At 41.7% G+C, this 18690-nt stretch overlaps 1 protein-coding gene across 1 annotated transcript in view; it reads right to left on the bottom strand.

Annotated features, from left to right (window-relative positions):
* The window catches only part of cacna2d4a (calcium channel, voltage-dependent, alpha 2/delta subunit 4a), a 157461-nt gene that overhangs the window by 29517 nt on the left and 109254 nt on the right, over positions 1–18690 (bottom strand). The window contains exon 28 of the mRNA XM_049566695.1: positions 3952–4013. Coding sequence (XP_049422652.1) covers positions 3952–4013 — 62 coding nt within the window. The remainder of the gene's footprint in view (positions 1–3951; positions 4014–18690) is intronic.

The raw sequence follows: 18690 nt of genomic DNA, 5'->3' as shown, positions 1-18690 counted from the left end.
GCAACCTGAACAGGTAAGGTGAAAGTCTCTCACAAAATACCACAATCAATATGCAGTTAGTAGCAGCTGTGCCTCAAGACATTACAGATCTACCTGTAGTGTCCATTCCAGACAGCGCCTTGGCCGGGACTAACTTTGTTGTCAAGCTGTTGTCAAGAGTGGTTAAATGGTACGCTGCAACAAGTGGCTGATCCACAAATGGCTAAAGGTCCACCAAAATTTTGCAGTAAGTATTTTTCTATCACAAAGCACTGACAGTTAGAAGTTTACCTGTTGGTCCAGAGGTCCAGTGACAGCCTGTTGCCTATAGCACGTAATCTTACATCTCACTGTGCCTGTTTCTGCTTTTACTCTCCCTTCCTGTGGTATTATTAGACTTGTTTACATTACAGTAAAATAAAAAAAAAGTTTGTTTTTTTTTCAGCAGTAACTTACCGACTTTCATAGAGCTGTAAAATAAAGCAGATTTCTGAAAAGTACAAACATGGACAGAGAGAGAAACTAATCTCCAAACCACAGAGATTCAGGTAGAAGCTACAAAAGTACTGAGAGGTACTTTAAAAACACCTTTCTCTCTGGTTTCTTGCACAGACGGGAGTTGAGTGTCGTAACACGTGCTTGTTTGAGGGGAAAAATATCTATTTTGATTTTAAGGGTCCCTTCAACACTTAAAACACGACATGTGTCTTTGTAAGCCACTGAACCAGTATGAAACCCTTTTTGGCAGAAGTTGGTTATTGCACATCCTCCTGAGTATATACATATCTTATTCTGGATGTTACAGTAGGTACAGTATCTTCACCCCCGAGGGAGCTTAATACTTAAAATAGACCAGAGAGGATTTCACACACACATACATCTATGCATGGATGGGCACACTTGAACATACACAGTCAGGGCAAGCACATATGATGAGTGCATGCACACACAATCCCCTATGAAATAAAGATGGTTGACAGTGAGTACATGACAGGAAGATGAGGTGATTATGTAAGCTATCAGAGGCGAAGAGGGAGGGCTGAGGAAGTCGAAGGTGCTCGCAGTAAATGACTTTTTATGCAGCATAAATCTAGTGGATAACAAGGCTACTGCAAATGATGCTAATGAGTTCCTAGTTGATGAATATGGACATAACAACACACTCGTGCACAGATGGTTCATGCATATGGTCCCCGTCAACATGACACACATTAACATTAACAGTATACACATATACGGCACTCTCTTCTTCACACCTCCATACACACACACACACACACACACACACTCACACTTGGGAGTTAGTGAGCCTCGCCGTGGTGGCTATCCATCATTTAATGGCTAGCCAGCAGCCCTAATGCTCTTTTAACTGCTGTCATTTACAGCCACAGGAGCAGGAGGGGGGAACAGCCAAGCTATCAAACACCTGCTACAGCAGAGGTGTTACGCCAAATTAAGCAAGTTGTCCTGGATAAAATGTTTTCTTGAAGGTGTGGGAGAACTCAAAGAACACTAAGATCCTTCATTGGAGCTAGTACTGATGAGAGGACACATGAGCAGGACACAAAATATATGTAAGCTGACAACAACTCCAAAGATGGCATTTAGGTTCAATCCCAATACACCCCTTACCCTCCATTTTCAGCAGTCATGTCTAGGGATAGGGTGTCTCGATGGCCCTTCAAATTGAGGTTTTTCAGAAGCACACTTCAAACTGAGTGTTATGAGAAATCATCTGTAAAATGGCTACACAAGCAACAACAGAAACCCACAAATGTATTTTCTTTGTAAATAAAGATTCAAAAATTACAATAACTATCAAATTATTTTAGTTTAATTAATGTCGTTGCAGTATCTTATAGTCCTTTTCTTCATAACAAGCATAACAAAAGAAATCGCTGGTAGTATGCTGATGTCTCTGTAGCTAACTAGCTAGCTAGCTAACATTACCCCGCCAACATTTGTATATGGGGCTCATGTGGGTAGGAAATGGACGTTAAAATGGGCCTTAAATTGGATTGAACAAGGGTTCCATATTTGCCCCATGCCAATTGCCCACATGTGTGGGTTTTGGGTCCATACTCACTAAGTACCCAAGTAGTCCTACCATAACCTATGTGCTGCCCACTTGGGTAAACCTACCTGTGTAGGCTACTGGCATGTGGCCAGTATGAAACCCATGGACCATCCCATATAGGGCCCATTTTTCAGCTCATCTAGAAACCCACATGGGCCCCACATACATTGTTATTGCTGATTCATATGTCATACATTTTGACATATTTCCATGTTGCATTTCCTCATTAGATACCATATGATGCACAAAATTTACTAAAATCTAGCAGTGAAGTTTCTACACTTGTCACCGCTCCTCTAATGAGGAAGTTGCTAACGTTAGCCTCCAGAGCACAGCTCGAGGTCTGATTATAAAGCAGTGATCTTTCTTTTCTGATGACTTGTTGGATCGCTTGGAAGCACAGAAACGTAAAGACTCACAAGTGTCCTGACAACCACAAAAAGATGCCTGCAGCCCACACACGAGAAATCCCCACTGCAGAAGGCAGCATATTCGCAATATCCAGCAAAGTTTTCGACCACTATGCCTTTTAACACTATTCCAAGGGGCAAAGTGGCACTCAGAACCACAGAGGTAGGGGGGAAAATAGCAGCAAGTAATGGAATTGGGCCTTAATCTTTCAAAATAATTTTTTGGCAGGGTAAGCCCTCTCTTTATGGTGGTTGCAGAGATATGGAAAACCCTGCATTTAGCCTTGAATGAAACAAAGTGTACATGCTGTAATTACCAACTAATGGGACAGGACAATAACCTATAATCATCATTGACTCCTTGTCATGCAGTAATAAATGGTGTCAGAATGGTCTGATGGTTTAAAGGGGTATTCCAGTATCAAAGGCGGAGGCAATGGGTTAAACCCCTGGAGCAGACAGTGTATTAATCATGTCATTTATTCATTCATTCATTCATCTTCTAACTGCTTCATCCTCTTGGGGGTCGCGGGGGGGCTGGAGCCTATCCCAGCTACATCGGGCGAGAGGCAGGGCACATAGAGACAAACAACCATTCACGCTCACATTCACACCTATGGACAATTTAGAGTTACCAATTAAACTAGTCCTCAATCTGCATGTCTTTGGACTGTGGGAGGAAGCCGGAGTGCCCGGAGAGAACCCACGCTGACACGGGGAGAACATGCAAACTCCGCACAGAAGGGCTCCCACGCCCGGGATCGAACCGGCAACCCTCTTGCTGTGAGGCGAGAGTGCTAACCACCACACCACCGTGCCGCCCATGTCATTTATTGAGTAGGATATTTAAGAGGGAGTTATTGATACACAGGAATTTGGTGCTTGGTCAGTGCCTAAAGTGTAAATGTGACGTTTTAATGTCAAACCAGGAACACAATCTTTGAAAATGGTTAATGCCACAGATGTTAACAGTTTTAGACTGATCATTTCAGGAGACTCATTATATGGGGAGGGTGGTCCTGTATTATTCCACAGTAACTCAAAACAGCATGATAACATTGTTTGCATTCCACAAGCATTGTTCAGTGAAACAGCTGTATCCATAAATACATCAAGTCTCTCTCATTAGTGCCAGTGCAGTGCGACAATTAACTTGTTTTATAGTGGGCATTAAAAAATAAAAACAACTATGAATCAAACGTGGATAAAAATCTAGAGCAATAATACTCTAATCGCAGGGTTTATTTCCCAAACAATACACAGTGGCACCTGACATTTATGATTCATGCTTTTATTTATCAGATGGTGGCATCCATTAAATGTCACTGTTTTGAAAGCAAAAAGTTGCAAACAACTTGCAGAAAGTCAGCTTGTAGTTTATAGTTGTTTTCTCGATCAGTGTCACAATGCTTACATAAAATATAAAGGATTCATTAAGTGAAGAGGAGGAAACACCTGCATCACATCGAGCCTGTATGTACTTACCTGTCCTGTGATGGCCCAGAATTTGGACTCCAGCACGTCAAGAGTCATCTGGACACCGATGGCTGCAGAGAGAGAAAGACAGAGGGAGAGAAAGGTGAATTAAGTACAATAAAATAAACCTGTACATAAAAAGAAATAGAGTCAAATAAATAAATTGGAGGGGAGGATAACCAAGGAAGGGAGAACAGTAAGGAGAGTGATGAGGATGTTTGGAAAAAGTAGAAGACAGAGTCAAGGATGTGGAAGATGTAGTGTACATACACATAAGTTAAACACCTCTGCTATATCAGCGCTTGGCAACAGAGAACAGGGCTTTGAATCCCAATGTGCCTCTGTCTAGTAAAGGCAGATGTCCACTGCAAACATTATTAGCACATACTGATAGTGTCATGGCAACGACATGGAGGCAGGAAGAAAACAATGTACACCACCTGTGGCTATGCAGCATGATCTTTCCAGTATCATTACTTTTTTATTATTGTTATTGTACTCTCTGTATATTCTTGGGGTAGCAAGGTTTGTTTGTATCCAAGATGCATAGTTGAAATGTGTCTATCACCTCTCTTGCTGAGACAGTCATAAATGTATTCAAACACATAAGACTGATATACTTAAACTAGAGATTAGTATGTGTAGTTTGTGTTTAATCAAATTTCATCTACGTTTTTATATCAGTGGGATTTTAAAGCATTTCGCTTTACATTTTAGTTTGTGTCCTTCTTTTCGACTAGTCAGCGACCCTTCACGTGAAGCTATGACGCTCTAGGTATCTCTCTTGCATCGATTTTCACTTGTGTCTTCTCAAAATAAACTTCCATTTTCACAGGAAATGTACAGTTTCTGCTTGTTACATGTAGTTTCTTTTAAAAATCAACTTGGAATATAGGTTAAAAAGACAAGGTATTTAGGTTTACTTCCTCAAGTTTAGGCAACAAAAGCCTACGGCTAGGTTTAGGCCCGGAGTCTCTGAGGGAATTCTAGGATGTCCCCTGAAAAATAGGGAATAGTTTTTTTGCACTATTCAACTGATCATGAAGGTGAGCCTAATGTGAGTAAGAGTCATAAGAGATACTATTCTCGATTCAAGTTTCACTTCCTTCATGGTTATTTCATCAACTGTAGTTAACAACTACAGAATTCTGGTCTTAATCCTATCTGACAACCAAAACCTCTTTAAATCAAGGTCCCTAAAGTGAACTTCTATTAAATGACATGACCTAAAGGCCCTGACGCACCAAGCTGACAGTTGGCCGTCATTCAAAGTTAGGCTATTGGCAAGCAGCTGCCGTCCTCGTCAATACGGTATGTCCTGCACTGCTGGCCCTCATTGGTGCTAGCTGGCTTTTTTTTTTCACTGAGTCAGCATTTTGAATTGGCATCTGTGACAGCAAAGCCCATCAGTGAATGAAATCGACTCCGATTGGCAGTTCAGCTCAGCGCACAAGAAGGGAAATGGAAGTGAGGATTGTAAACAAAGAGTTACAGTTAAGAGGGCGTGAGGTCAAAACAAACTTGTTATATAAGGTAAGATAATTTTTCTTCAGCCATTGACTGTTCATGATGGTTTGTGTTATTGGTCACTGGCGCATTGAAGATGTGCTTTGTTCTTTCAACACAGGATTGTGTTGTCAATGTGCTAATTGGCTAGCCAGTGTCAAGACGGTCTTCCAGTTTCCCTTTCTGAATGACAAGTATTGACTACCGGTGTCTGCTGGTGTGGAGAGTTATCTCCTCTCACACAGGCACAGAAAGTACATGCTGGCTGACTGTCGTTTGTAGTCTTTGTGGTGTGCTCATGTGCAACGTTTTTGGCTGAGACACAGTGACGTCAAGCAACGCAGTACGGGGCCTTCATCACCACTAGTGCTCTAAAGTTAATTTGGTAATTTGGTGTGTCTGGACCTCAATGTGTGTCAATTTAGGGGCTCTTGACACAAAAGAGGTTGAGAACCACTGGATTAGGCAACAAAACCATGTGGTTAGGTTTAAGAAAACCCCATCATGGTTTGGATTGAAGTATGTTTGTTACTAATGTAAGGTAATATCATGTCACTGGCATAGTATGCTACACATACTACCACACTAAGTTGTTAATTAAAATAATTGTGGACTCTTAGTTGCACATGGGAAATAAACAGCGGACTCCTGGATGCAAGTCTAGAGTTTGTTTGACCTGTCCACCTCCCCTACCACCCACCCGATGCGGACTCTCTTTGACAGTCTGAGCAGCCACCACCACCAGCCTGTGCATCTCGCGGCACTAAAGCTGCCCCATTGGTCGGTATCTGATGCTGAGGGCTAATGACCAAGCATTAGTGTTTGGCGAGTTGGGGTTGAGACCGGATGGTCAACTCACCATCCATTACTGGAGCTTTCAACCAAATCATTCATCAGGAGTTTGCACAGTTGTCATAGACATGGATCGGTTAACATGCATGGCTCAGCAGCTGCCCATGTGGTACAGTTGAAAGCTGTCAAAAAAGCTTTCATGTTTTTTTGGTCAAACTTCTATCTCCAAGGTCAAGGATGAGCCTTGATAATGACAACTGTGTGACATGTAAGATCCCGAATGCTAAAATCCCTTATCTATGATATGAAGACTGTACATCAGCACCATGTGTGTCACCAGTTTTGGTATTGTGGTAGTAACAAAACCAGTAGGACCAGCAGAAATATATACATAGTGTCAATGAAAACATTGGTGGTCGCAGGCTCCACTGCTGTGATAATATTTCTACTTTAAGTAGTGATTCCTGAAGAAGTAATGACTGTAGCAGCAGTAGTAGAATGTAAATGGAGGAGGAAACTTTAATTCCAGCAGTTTAGAAGAAAGAACATTAATGAGCCGATTAATGTCCCAGGGTGAGAGACTATCTCTCTCTCTCGGCTCTTGGGCTGGAGGAGGAGAAGAGGACCTGCTGTACAGATCAGCTCAGCCTTCAGAACTCAACTTATGAAAATCCTTTTACAGTAACTGGCCTTCTGAGCCTCGGCACTGCTGTGAACCGACTATTCTTAGACAGTGTGTGTGTGTGTGAGTGCACGCGTATGTGTGTGTCCAACCTCTGCCTACAACACAGCACTCTCAGTCACATCACATTAAGCCAAGAATTAGTGTGTGTTTGTACATGTTTCACACACGCACATAAACACACACGGTGGCGGAGTGATTGCTTGTGTCAGCTTAGGGCTGTACGTCCATCAGCATTTTAGTCAGCGTGGTAAAGCAGAAAGGAACTGTAATTGCATAAGTTCTCAGTGCACACATACTGTATACACACAACACACACACACACACACAACAAATACGCACACACTGCGAGGGAAGATATGACACTTCATATTAGCATCAAAGACTCAGCGTTTTTTCCCCTATCGTGCTTTTTACAGCCACACAGGGAAAGCCTCCGCCGGGCTCACAATACACAAAACACATATAAACACACATGCCTGCACACAACTCACACATATAGGTACACATTCTGTATACAGCCTGCACTAATATCCAGTGCACGTCATCATATACTATAATAAAAACACACAGCATAATAATCACTGTGATGGAGTCAGGTAGCTAAAAGGTGTTATTATGGGGGAGATTAGTTTATGGGTTGGTCATTAGGTCTGGTTGCAGGGCGGAAATGGAAGAGTGGGGGACAGAGTAGTTGGGAGGAAAAACAAGGGTAGAGAGGGCCGTTTTGTTTGCTGAAGACCGATTTGGATACATTTAATAATTCATCGTACATTAAAGGACCATACCAGTGGTTTTTCATGTCTAACTCCTTTCTTATTACATAGTGTGACATGTTGGTCACATGTGCTACGCAATAAAGGAAATTCCTGAAGCAGCACCTGTGTGATACAGTGTGAATAGATAGCAGATCACTATTCTACTTGGTATCCGTGGTCTATCGTGCAACGGTAGGATGGCGCCTGGATGCAGAGATAGATATGTTCATAACAAAGTAGTACAGTGATGATACAGAGATTTCGTATGAGACATACATAACGCGGTCCTGCCTATGTGCATTCAACCCACGTAGGATGTTTGTATGAGTTGGCTGTACCCAATGTTGTAGTCAAGACCACCTAAACCAGGACCAAGTCATGACCGAGACCAAAGCAGGGCCAGACCAAGCCAGGATCAAGACCAGATCACTACAAGTCCCATATTGCACGACACACTTACGATAAAAAACATAGGCACTCCTAAAACTGATCTTAAAGATCCAAATTCCCATAAAGACACCCTCAGAAAACTAATGAAGGTTTGCCTTCACTCAATTGTTTTATATCACCACATATATGTGTGTATGTACAAGTGTGCCATAAGAAATGTCTTGATAAAATAATCCAAAGGCATTGCTTTCTATTTTTCTATGGGCAAACAAATGCAAACACTATGGAGGCGAAATCACCTCAACCATCTTAATTTGACACTCCATTTTTGGTCGTGGTCTAAACCGGTCTTGAAAGAAAATTCACTTTGTCTGAGACTGAGACAAGACCAAGTGACCCTATCATTCAGGATCTCAAGTATGTGCAACAACAAGGGGCTGACCACTCTAAACTTAAAAATTAAAGTCCACATCAATTCAAATTGGGTCATTTTTCATCTTTTGTTTCTTCTCTCATGAAAATGAGGGAGTAAGAGAGTCCATCTCTTCAGTCCGAACAGATGTCTACCTTCCCCATGCTCTTTCCTTCATCTCTATCTATCTATTCCTTTTCTTACTTTTTTTCCATCTAATCTTAACCCAGTGGCTCCCCCTCAGAAACCCTCAGATACCCTCAGATGACACTATCACTCCCACTCATAGTCTCAAGTATGTGCAACAACAAGTGATTGTGTCATCGAGTCCTACCTTGAGCGAAACTGCAGTTGAGTCCCAGTTGAGACTGAGAAGTGGTCTCAAGTCCAAGACTGAGGACTACAACACTGGCTATGACTCTGTTTGACACTGTAACCATTGTAACTTGTGTACAACAGACATAGCCTGTATCTCAGTAAGACAGATAAAGCACTACAGTTTTAACACTCAGTTAAAATTTTTTTATCAATTCATGGTTTTTATAATACCTGGTTTTAGGAGGTGCTGCAATGCTCTCAGCAGCCCTACTTCTTGTGTCCATTGTGTGCATAAATAATAATAAATAAGCAAAGATATTTTAAACTATGTCTGGATTTTTATTCATTTTAAAGGTTATGGAGAATGACTTTTTGAACTCCCCCCAACACGGACTTTGAATAGTCTCAATCTACAATAGACTTACTTGATACTTGTGACACTAACTGAATGAACGTTACCAATACTAGAGAGAGCAAACTGCACACTGACAAAGAAACAATATCCAAAGTGGATCGGTTATGTCATGGCCGACACTGAACCAGGTAATTGCATCCCTAAACACAGCTATCACTTTAGCCCCTTTTACACTGCCAGATTTTCCGCGAATGTTGGGCTGTTTTGCCGGCAAGCTGCGAGCGTTTAGACACAGAGAGCCGGATTGGCGAGTTGATCCGAGGTGCCCAATTTTCCGCCTCGTAGCGTAGTCATATTGGCGGACCCCTTTTAGTTTAAAAAGACCGAGGCGGCCCTCCGCAACGGGAGGGGCTGTTGAAGACTTGTGGGAGGAGCTGTTGATGACGGCGCACGTGCGAGCCACTGGCGGTGGATAAACAGGAAACAGCTGATAGCAGGAATTAGCGAGCAGCTAGTAGCAAGAGGGAAACGCAAACCTGAGGGACACTGTAAAGATGAGCAACTGGGGAGACAAGGAATTGCGCGGGCCCCTTGTCCTCGCAAACGAAGAGGCCATTAACCGTCAAATGGCAGGAACAGTGAAGGACGGGCCAGCTTATGAGAGAATCACCAAAGGACTAAGCAGCCGCGGCTTCCCTCCCACGTCACCTCTTGCATCACACGCTGAGCTACACGTTTTGTTTTTCCTATGTAAAAAGGGCTTTTGTCAGCCGGATCATGGCTAGGATTTTAGAAAAACTATCCCGAGTCCAAATTTAACCAGCAAACCCCCAACCACCTATGAAATGTTTAGCTTTCAACCAACAAAAATTTTCTAGGTAATTTTAAAATAATCACAGCATTTCACATTTTATGTATTTATTTATTCTACTTTTCAGTGATATTTTCTTCTGTCTACATCATGATCTGGAGCCAGGTGTATCACTCAGGTGGACAACACTTACATTTGAATTCAATAAACCGTTCCTCCTTCTAGTCTAGAAATATCCCGATCAGCCCTAAATTCATCACAGTGTATTGCAAGACTACAGTAGTGTTTGTCAAAATCACATTATTATTGTGAGACAATGGAAATCTAAGAAAACCAATGGCTGCCTGACAGAATATAAAATAAACAACTGTACAGCATACCTTTTGGTAATGGCCAGGAAAATATTAAGTATAATTTATTTGTAGCTTAAGAGCTAAATTATATTCACTGGCAGTAAATGGTCAGAATATTTCATCTTCGTCCATAGCTAAAGGCAGGAAAGTTCTACACAGCTCACTCAATTATGCTTGTAAAATGCTATTAGTAGATGAATTATGAATTGCTGAGGGTAAGAATAAACCAGGAGTCATATGTACTCATGGGTGTCTGTCTGGATATTATAAGGAAAAGGCTCTGACGTGTTCTGTCTAGGGGTGTGTTGTAGTTTGGGAGCGTCTGTCAGTGTGTTTGGTTTGTGTGTGTGTGTGTCTGTCTGTCTTGGATTCCGTCCAATCTCTTGAAAATCAGTCGTGATGCTGCATCGTGGCTGTAATCAGCCTGTAATCAGTCATGTACACAGAAAAAGTTTGTTTATCTGATTGGGGAGTTGTTTGTCTGTGCACCGGGCTCGTACGGCTCCAGAATGGCTGTTCAGAAATTTCCAAAGTGTTAAGATCTGCTCACTAAAGGGTATGGACGACCAGAGAACTTTTGTTTTCAATAATGCTTCTGTGAAAATGTGGAAATTCCAGGAAGACAATTTTACATGTGATCTGCTATTTCAAAGAAGAAAAAATATCACATGTAATGATTCGAGATCAAAGCCCTTTCATTTGTGCCAAAAGCACATGTGACTTGCCACGTGTGACTTGTGAATAACTTGTTCAGATATTTAAACACCCTCTCCCACACATCTCTTCTCCTAAACAGTGCTGGTGACCTTGAAGTCGTCTCCCTCCACCATAATCGCAGATAAAGTGTTGGAGGGCCATTATGGAGGGCAGCAGTAATCTGCCTTCTTTCCCTCTCTGAGTTGGAGGCTGATAGGCCAGATCTAATTAAAACCATCACACTGATCCCTGTGTGTGTGTAAGCGTGTGTGTGCTGTAGCTGATGTTCTTCTTATACCGTGAGTGCACAGCCAGCAAGCATTTCTCAATGTGTGTTCAGTTGGCATACAAGCGTGCACACAAGAATATGCATGATCTTGCATGCATGCAATTGAGAGTGCATGTGAGCGTGCGTGAGCTTGTATGTGTGTGAATGTGTGTGTGCTTGCGTGAGAGCCTATCTCGTACACTCACAGTCTGAGTTGCAATTAGCGTGAGCTGCCAATCACAGTGGAGTGCGCTTTCAACAGGAAATGAATTAATGAGGAAATAAATAAAAAAATTGAAGCAACCAAAAGCCGGAGTTAATTGGTTATTACACTAACGAGATAGAGGGATGAGAGATGGCGGGATGCGAGGTATAAACGATGGGAGGGAAAAATGTGTGGGAAAGAAGAGGGGGAGCAAGGGTAAACAGACGGCAGACTCAAACTCTTACTGCACTGTTGTCTCGTGAATTAGACTCATTATACATGTTGCAGTAGATACTTTTTTTATGCACGCTGTGATTTACGTCATCAGAATGCAGTCTCTGAAAACAATGTTGTAAATACAGTGTAACCTGGTATATTCGAGCTCCCTTCCAATTCAGAGTCCTTCTCATCACTCACAAAGCCATCCATAACCAGGCCCCCTCCTACCTCACAGCCTCCGCTCCTCTGATGCCAACCTCCTATCTCCACCACTCAGAACCAAGCACTGGACCTGGGGCGACAGAGCCTTCTCCACAGCCGCCCCCTTCCTCTGAAACTCTCCTCAAACACATTTGGGACTGCACCAATCTGTCCCAGCTCAAATCAAAACCCACCTTTTCAAAACGGGATGCCAGAAATGCAGAAAACACATGTATAAACACACATATTCATTCTGCTCACATTTCATGAAGGAAACCCAGTGTTTTTATACTATTCATTACCAAAAGCAAATACATCTTAAGCCCTATTCTCACGGGACTTGTACTGCCTGGGGACCTCTAATTGTGTAGGTTGTATGTGACAGGGTTCCAACACATTTTCATGGGCAAAATTTCAAAACTTTTCCATTACTTTTAAAAGACCCATGGCAACATTTCCATGACTATGCACAACGTACAACACAACCAGAACTATGTAGTATATTGTACTCCAAATGTTAGTACAGCTCCCAGATTGGGGGAGTAACAGATGTATTGGTACAGAAACTTTAAGTGTCATGACCCTACATGTTTAATCACACTGTCACCACTTTTTTTCTTGCCCCACTTGCCCTGTATTAATCAAACATATCAGATTCAAACTCTATTCCAACATTATTCCAGCTAGCTGGTGTTCATGGAGGAAGAGACAGACCATGGGGAAAAAAGAATACAGACATGTACATGATGGTGAACAAAACGTCACACATTCCCGCATATTAGAGCTACAGTATGTTACAGCAACAACTACAGAAAACATATTCATCGTTCTTTGACATTAAGGGAAAGGTTATCCACAGAAGATTCTTCTAACAGTTTTGTTACAAGAAATTTCATGACTTTTTGACGAGGCTGTGGAATTCCATGGCTTTTCCAGGCTTTCTTAATCTTAATCCTGTGCAAATCTTACAGAGGTTGTATTGGCAATTATAAAAGAAAGTTCTGACAGGATTTTAGGGGCGGGAGGCACCCTCAAAGATGATGAGATAGACAACATGTGACAATGAATTGATTCTGTTTGCTTACCCCACATTTAAAAGATGAAGGAGGTTAACACTGTACATCATCACTAGTAGCACTGTGTGGTGTTTCTGTGCTGTGTAGAGCGAAGTTAAAAAGGACTGCGCTCATCGTATGCAGGGGATAATTTGAGTTAGATACAGACTTTGCTCATCTCATCCGAATGCACCGCACGAAATACAGACTTGGAGGGCGTAATTTGTAAATCACAGGAGGTCCCCAGGTAATACTAGTCCGGTGGGAAAGGGGCTTTAAAAAACAATTAACGCTGACTGTCTGGTGCTTTGTAAGCCCACCATCTACCTCAACCACTCTCCTTTGACTTTCTACAAGAATGAAGAACTTGGGGCTGAAGAAAACATTATTAGTGAACATAATGCATGCAGCTATCACACATAATTTTCAGGAACCAGGGGTGCATAGTCCTGCCACTGAGGCTCACTGTAATTGAGCAGAGAAATAGAAAGAGACAGAGAAAGGTGGCCTTTTGCTAAATGAGGCAGCAAGAGTGTCGAGTGTCTGACAGACTGTGAAGAAAGAGAGAAGGAGATAAGGTGGAAAAAGGAAGGAGAGAGGGAAGGCAAAAATCTGTCTGTCTGTTTGTGATTTTCAAGTTTTTATTTTGGTTGAGACAGAGTGTGGTGACGGTGCAGTTCTATAAATGGCTGCCTGTGTGTGTGCACACATTTCTGACATTGTTTAGCGTGTTTAAATGCGCGTTTGCGAGTGTGTGTTGCGCCGAGGTGGCACAGGAGGTCAGGCTGTGTTAAATGGCCAGAGAGCAGAGGCGGTGTTGATGGTTCCCTGAGCGAGACCCTGGAGTCGAGGCTAAATATATTGTATCACACGCACACACACACACACACACACACACACACACACACACACACACACAAACAGAGTCAATAAATTAAACTGGCACAATGGCTAAGTCTCTGGGCACAGAGGGGACACTGAAAATAAGGTCGCTAGTGACAAGGTGATTTCATTCTTTTCTGTTTCTCTTTCACACACACACACACACACACACACACACACACTGGGCAGCAGCATGCTTTAGTAATGGTGTGTGAATCAGATATTATAACCACTAAAGGGAAATAGAGAGCTAGGAAGTAAGAGAGAACAGAAGAGAGTCCAAGACCAAAGGAGTGAAGGGGACACACACACATACAATAAATTAAAAACGCAAGGTGTGTGAGCTTCAGAAAGAACACACACACACACACCCAAATACACAGAGAGAAAGGTCGTCAATAGGCTTTGTAATTAAAGGAGCAGATTAATTGATGTAATGGTGTCAGGTGGCCCAGGTAGAGAGGAATGATGGAGGGATGAAGTGGGACATGACAGAGGACGGGAGAAGGATAAGACGAAAGGCAGAGGGGATGAAAGAGGATGAATTGATTTTTAATAATGTTATGAGTTGGAAACCCTTTTCATTTCAACCAAGCGTGGCTATCAATAATAGAGTGAGCGAGATCAAATGGTTGTGTGTGAGCGTGCGTGAGAGTGTGTGTGTGTGTGTTTCTCAGTCTTTCACATGCGCGTGTGTTTGTTTGTGTGCGTCTGTGTATAGAGACAACAAGAGGTGGGAGGTGTGGAAAGGAAAACAAAGAGTTAGGGGTGTGTGTGTTTTAAGAACGTGTGAGCATTAGCTCTTAATTTAAAATTCACACCTCCTTTTAAAAGATAATTCTCGTTTGTTTATTAAAGCTTTTGATTGTTTTTGTAGTTTTGGCCATCACTCCTGTTGTTGGCATTAATAACAATGTACTTTGCTATTACTTCTATGAAATAACTTTGTGTCATATTTCTGAAACTGTCACTACATCCACAGAGTACTATGTGAGACAGATAGTCCGTCATGTTTCTCCTCCTATTATTGCCGCTAATGGCATTTGCTAGAATCCCCTGCAGCTCACAGAAAACAACGAATCAGAGCCAAGGAGTCTCAGCTCAATCACTGCTCGTGAACTGTGGTCAAACTGTCAAACTAGGCAGCGCTGATGAAATATGAATCAAGATTCTGTTACTGTGTTGCCTATTTCTCACCTTAAATGTTCTCAGAAATGTATTTTAGTGTACTGTTTAGCTGTAAAATGAGACCGTTTTTGACCCAGCCACCATGTTGAAAACAGTCGAGTGAAAGCCAAGCACCGCCCACCAGCCAGAGCAAACTTTCTCACTTTACAGCTAAACAGTACACTAAAATATGTGTCTAAAAAATCTGAGGTGAGAAATAGGCAATGCAGAAACAGAATCTTAAGTCATATTTAATCAGCGCTGCCTAGTTTGACAGGTTGACTGCAGTTCACCAGGCCTGATGGACATGATTGACAGCTGTGTTACAGCAATGCATCCCCCTGCAACGGTTCCTGTGATATTAAACGAATTAGCCACCCATGAGTGATGTTAAATACTTAACGTTAAGTCACGTGCTTATCGTAAAGTTACATAGGTTAGGTTTAGGAAAAGAAACATGGTAAGGACGTATCTTAAAACTAAAACGAAGCTCAGCCTAAGTTCAATTAGGAAGACTTCCTTTGTGCTCATCCTTTCACAATTCTCTCCTTCCCCACTGCTTCCTCTAATCAGCTGACTACGGGTGTTCACTCTTCTAGTTATCCAATCAAACTTTGCCACGATCTCTATCAGCCAATCAGGATGCTAACACAAAATTTTAAATCTCCTCTCTCCTCTGCTGCTGTCAGCTGTCATTTCAGGCAGAATGGTCATGCCCTCCACCCCGTTCACCTCCAGCCGTCGTGTCCAGAGTCCAGGACGAGCTCAACAAAGGCTCATTCCTCTACTCATCCAGATCATCAGCACTCCTACATCTCCTTCTCATCTCATCTTCACCACCTCTACCACAAAGACCATCTAGACTCTTTGGGGATTCCCTATTCTGCTATGGATTCATCACCCTCATTATATCGTACCATCTCAATGGGGACTTTTCACATTTTTCATTCTTATGTGCACATGTTAATAAGTAATCTTTTTGCTATAAAACAATTATCTCCTGATTAAAGTTCACTTGGTTTCATGTGGGACACAAACACCAGTCTTCTGAAGTGAAAGTCCTGTGATGTTTGACTCATCTACCACCCCGACCTGCCTCCTTACACTGCCTTTTGGTCTTTACACTACTTCCTCATTTAATTCTGTATTCTGTATTCTGCATTAGTGGGATATACAGGAATTACTGGCTCATTATTATATGGGTTATAAATGAATTGTGGTGCATTCATTTTTGTAGGTATACGTAGAAACCACACACGAGAACCCCCTGGTTAGAGTCCTCCTCTTCTCTGCATGGTTGTTTATTCAGGCACAGTGGGTTCTTGCAAATGCCATTAGAAGCACTATGAGGAGGAGGAACATGATCTTTTCTCACAAATATACGTCTCATGTACTACTGTGTGGATGTCGTGATAGTTTTGGAAAATATAAGAAAAAGTTATTATTATAGAAGTCACCAACTGTAGCTTTGAGCCTGTTTTACCCCTGAACCATCTCCTGCATCACTGATGACACCTGACAGTGATGTCACAGTGTACTTACACACCCTGGAGTACACTTGTACATCACTGTAACAATGGAAAGCCACTGGAGTTCGGCAAAAACAAAATTTATAGGGGGTATGAAAGGACTCTGAATGTTACAAACACTTCACTTTTACCTCTAAATAAGGTGTTGTACATCATCTGGCCATCGATTATTTCCTGACTGCTTGTGTTTCTTGCCTCGTTCATCTAGAGAACTGAATTGTGATCTTCATTGCAAACTGAACCCTTTCGCAGTTACTTTCTGCGTGATTATGTAACAAGGGAGATATTGTTCAGTGAGGTTGTTGAAGTGAAGTTATTCAAACCTCGTCCTCGAAACACAATAACTCTGCATTGCATTCTGGACCATATAATCTTCAGAGGCTCTTTATGCTTAACTCATAAATATCAATGAAAAATTATCCAGAAGAAATTATTTTCTCAGATGTGTAAGCTTCTTAAACTCCCCACCTGTGTGTATTTGATATTCACAAAGGTAACTCATTCCCACAACCTGTATTTTAGGTACTTTGTGCCCAGATTGAGGTTTTTCAAAGTGTGCGTTTTCTATTTGATCTGACTGTGGACAACAAGATTACTGTTTATCTGTACAAATGTCAAAGATTTATCATCTCTCTCTCGTCATTGTCCCCCTCTTTTCTTCTTTGTACACACCCACAAACACACACATCAACACTGACACAGACACAATCACACCGACGCAAACATGCACAGAGATTATAGCTTTCTCACTGAGAAATGTCACTTGTGGTCTCTTTTTCTCTGTCTCCCTCGCAAACACACAAGCACATAATTGCAGTTTTTATCGACAAATGTCAAACATTCATCAGTAAGATGAAACAGAGTGAGAGGCAGTTCAGATCATTTGTTTTTCCTTTGTCTTCTCATTTCCACCAGATTTCCTCTCTCTTTCTATCCTCTTTAATATGTGACTGTTTGACCCCGTGGAAACTAAATCACTTCCCTATTCTAATCTTAACGTCACCGATGCTTCCATAGGTCTTGACATCTGTCATCAATACGCCTCGCACTGTAATCTGCATCTTGGTTCACTTGAATTTACTCATGCCCTCTGCTGTCCTCTATAAGGTTTAGGTTCAGTCTATTCGCACGAAATACTGCTGTTAACAACAGCAGAGAGAAGGGAGAGATGACAAACAGCATTAAAGCTCAACACTGAGACGAACAGTGCATGAATAATAAATGCAAACATGAAAGGAATTTCTGTGATGATTTAAAGGATATAATAAGTGTATTATTTTCTTGCTGTGATGTGCTTTTGATAAATGAATATTGCTGTAACACATAGATGCACTGTTCCGATTGCATGCCTTGAAATTGGTTTTGGCTAGTTGAGACTTAATGGTGTTTGTCAAAAACTTGTCGTTGTAAATCTAACTCCAAAGTGTTCCTAGTGTGAATGGTAAATCAAACTTTTACTCTTTCAACTCTTTAATTAACTGTGCACGGGTTCAGAAGGGAAAATGCACGCAGAGTGGCAGAACATTAATCTCAGTAAATGCTTTGCTGCATATTGTATATATATGATATGAACAGGACTGTTTGCCTGCAATATACTTTGATTCTCTACATCGCAAAACATGCTTCTCACTTTGAGTTTTTATTCTGAAATTGTTTGCCTGGTTACTGTCACTAGTAGCTAACATGCAAAAATGTTAAAGGTGTATTGTGTAATGCTACAAAGAAACGGGGAGCAGCATTTCACAAGTCTATTACTGGGTCTACACAATTTAAAATTTACAGTCATCAGTTATTTAAAGAATAGAATTACCATCTGGCGATGTATGCCTCTGTGCACCAGTCAAGTAGCACTTACAATTCACATCCATGTCTGTGAAGACATGGATTCTTCACATACATCTGCCCCCTGGCAGAGCAGAAGATCTATACAAAGATCTATACAATCAACACAATTTCGAGATTAATGTCACCAATTCAGTATCTGACAAAATGTCCCCTTCTGTTTCTGAGATATGACACTGAATAATGGCCAGAAGAGTGTTTTTGTAGAACATTGTGATGTCACAGTGAAGTTGACCGTTGACCTTTTGAAAATAAAATGTCATCGTTTCATCATTGTATCCGAATGAACCTTTGTGTGAGATGTCGT

The sequence above is a fragment of the Epinephelus fuscoguttatus genome, linkage group LG22 (genome assembly GCF_011397635.1).
Source record: "Epinephelus fuscoguttatus linkage group LG22, E.fuscoguttatus.final_Chr_v1".
In the NCBI taxonomy this organism is placed as follows: Eukaryota; Metazoa; Chordata; class Actinopteri; order Perciformes; family Serranidae; genus Epinephelus; species Epinephelus fuscoguttatus.
This window is presented reverse-complemented; position numbering and strand designations above follow the sequence as displayed.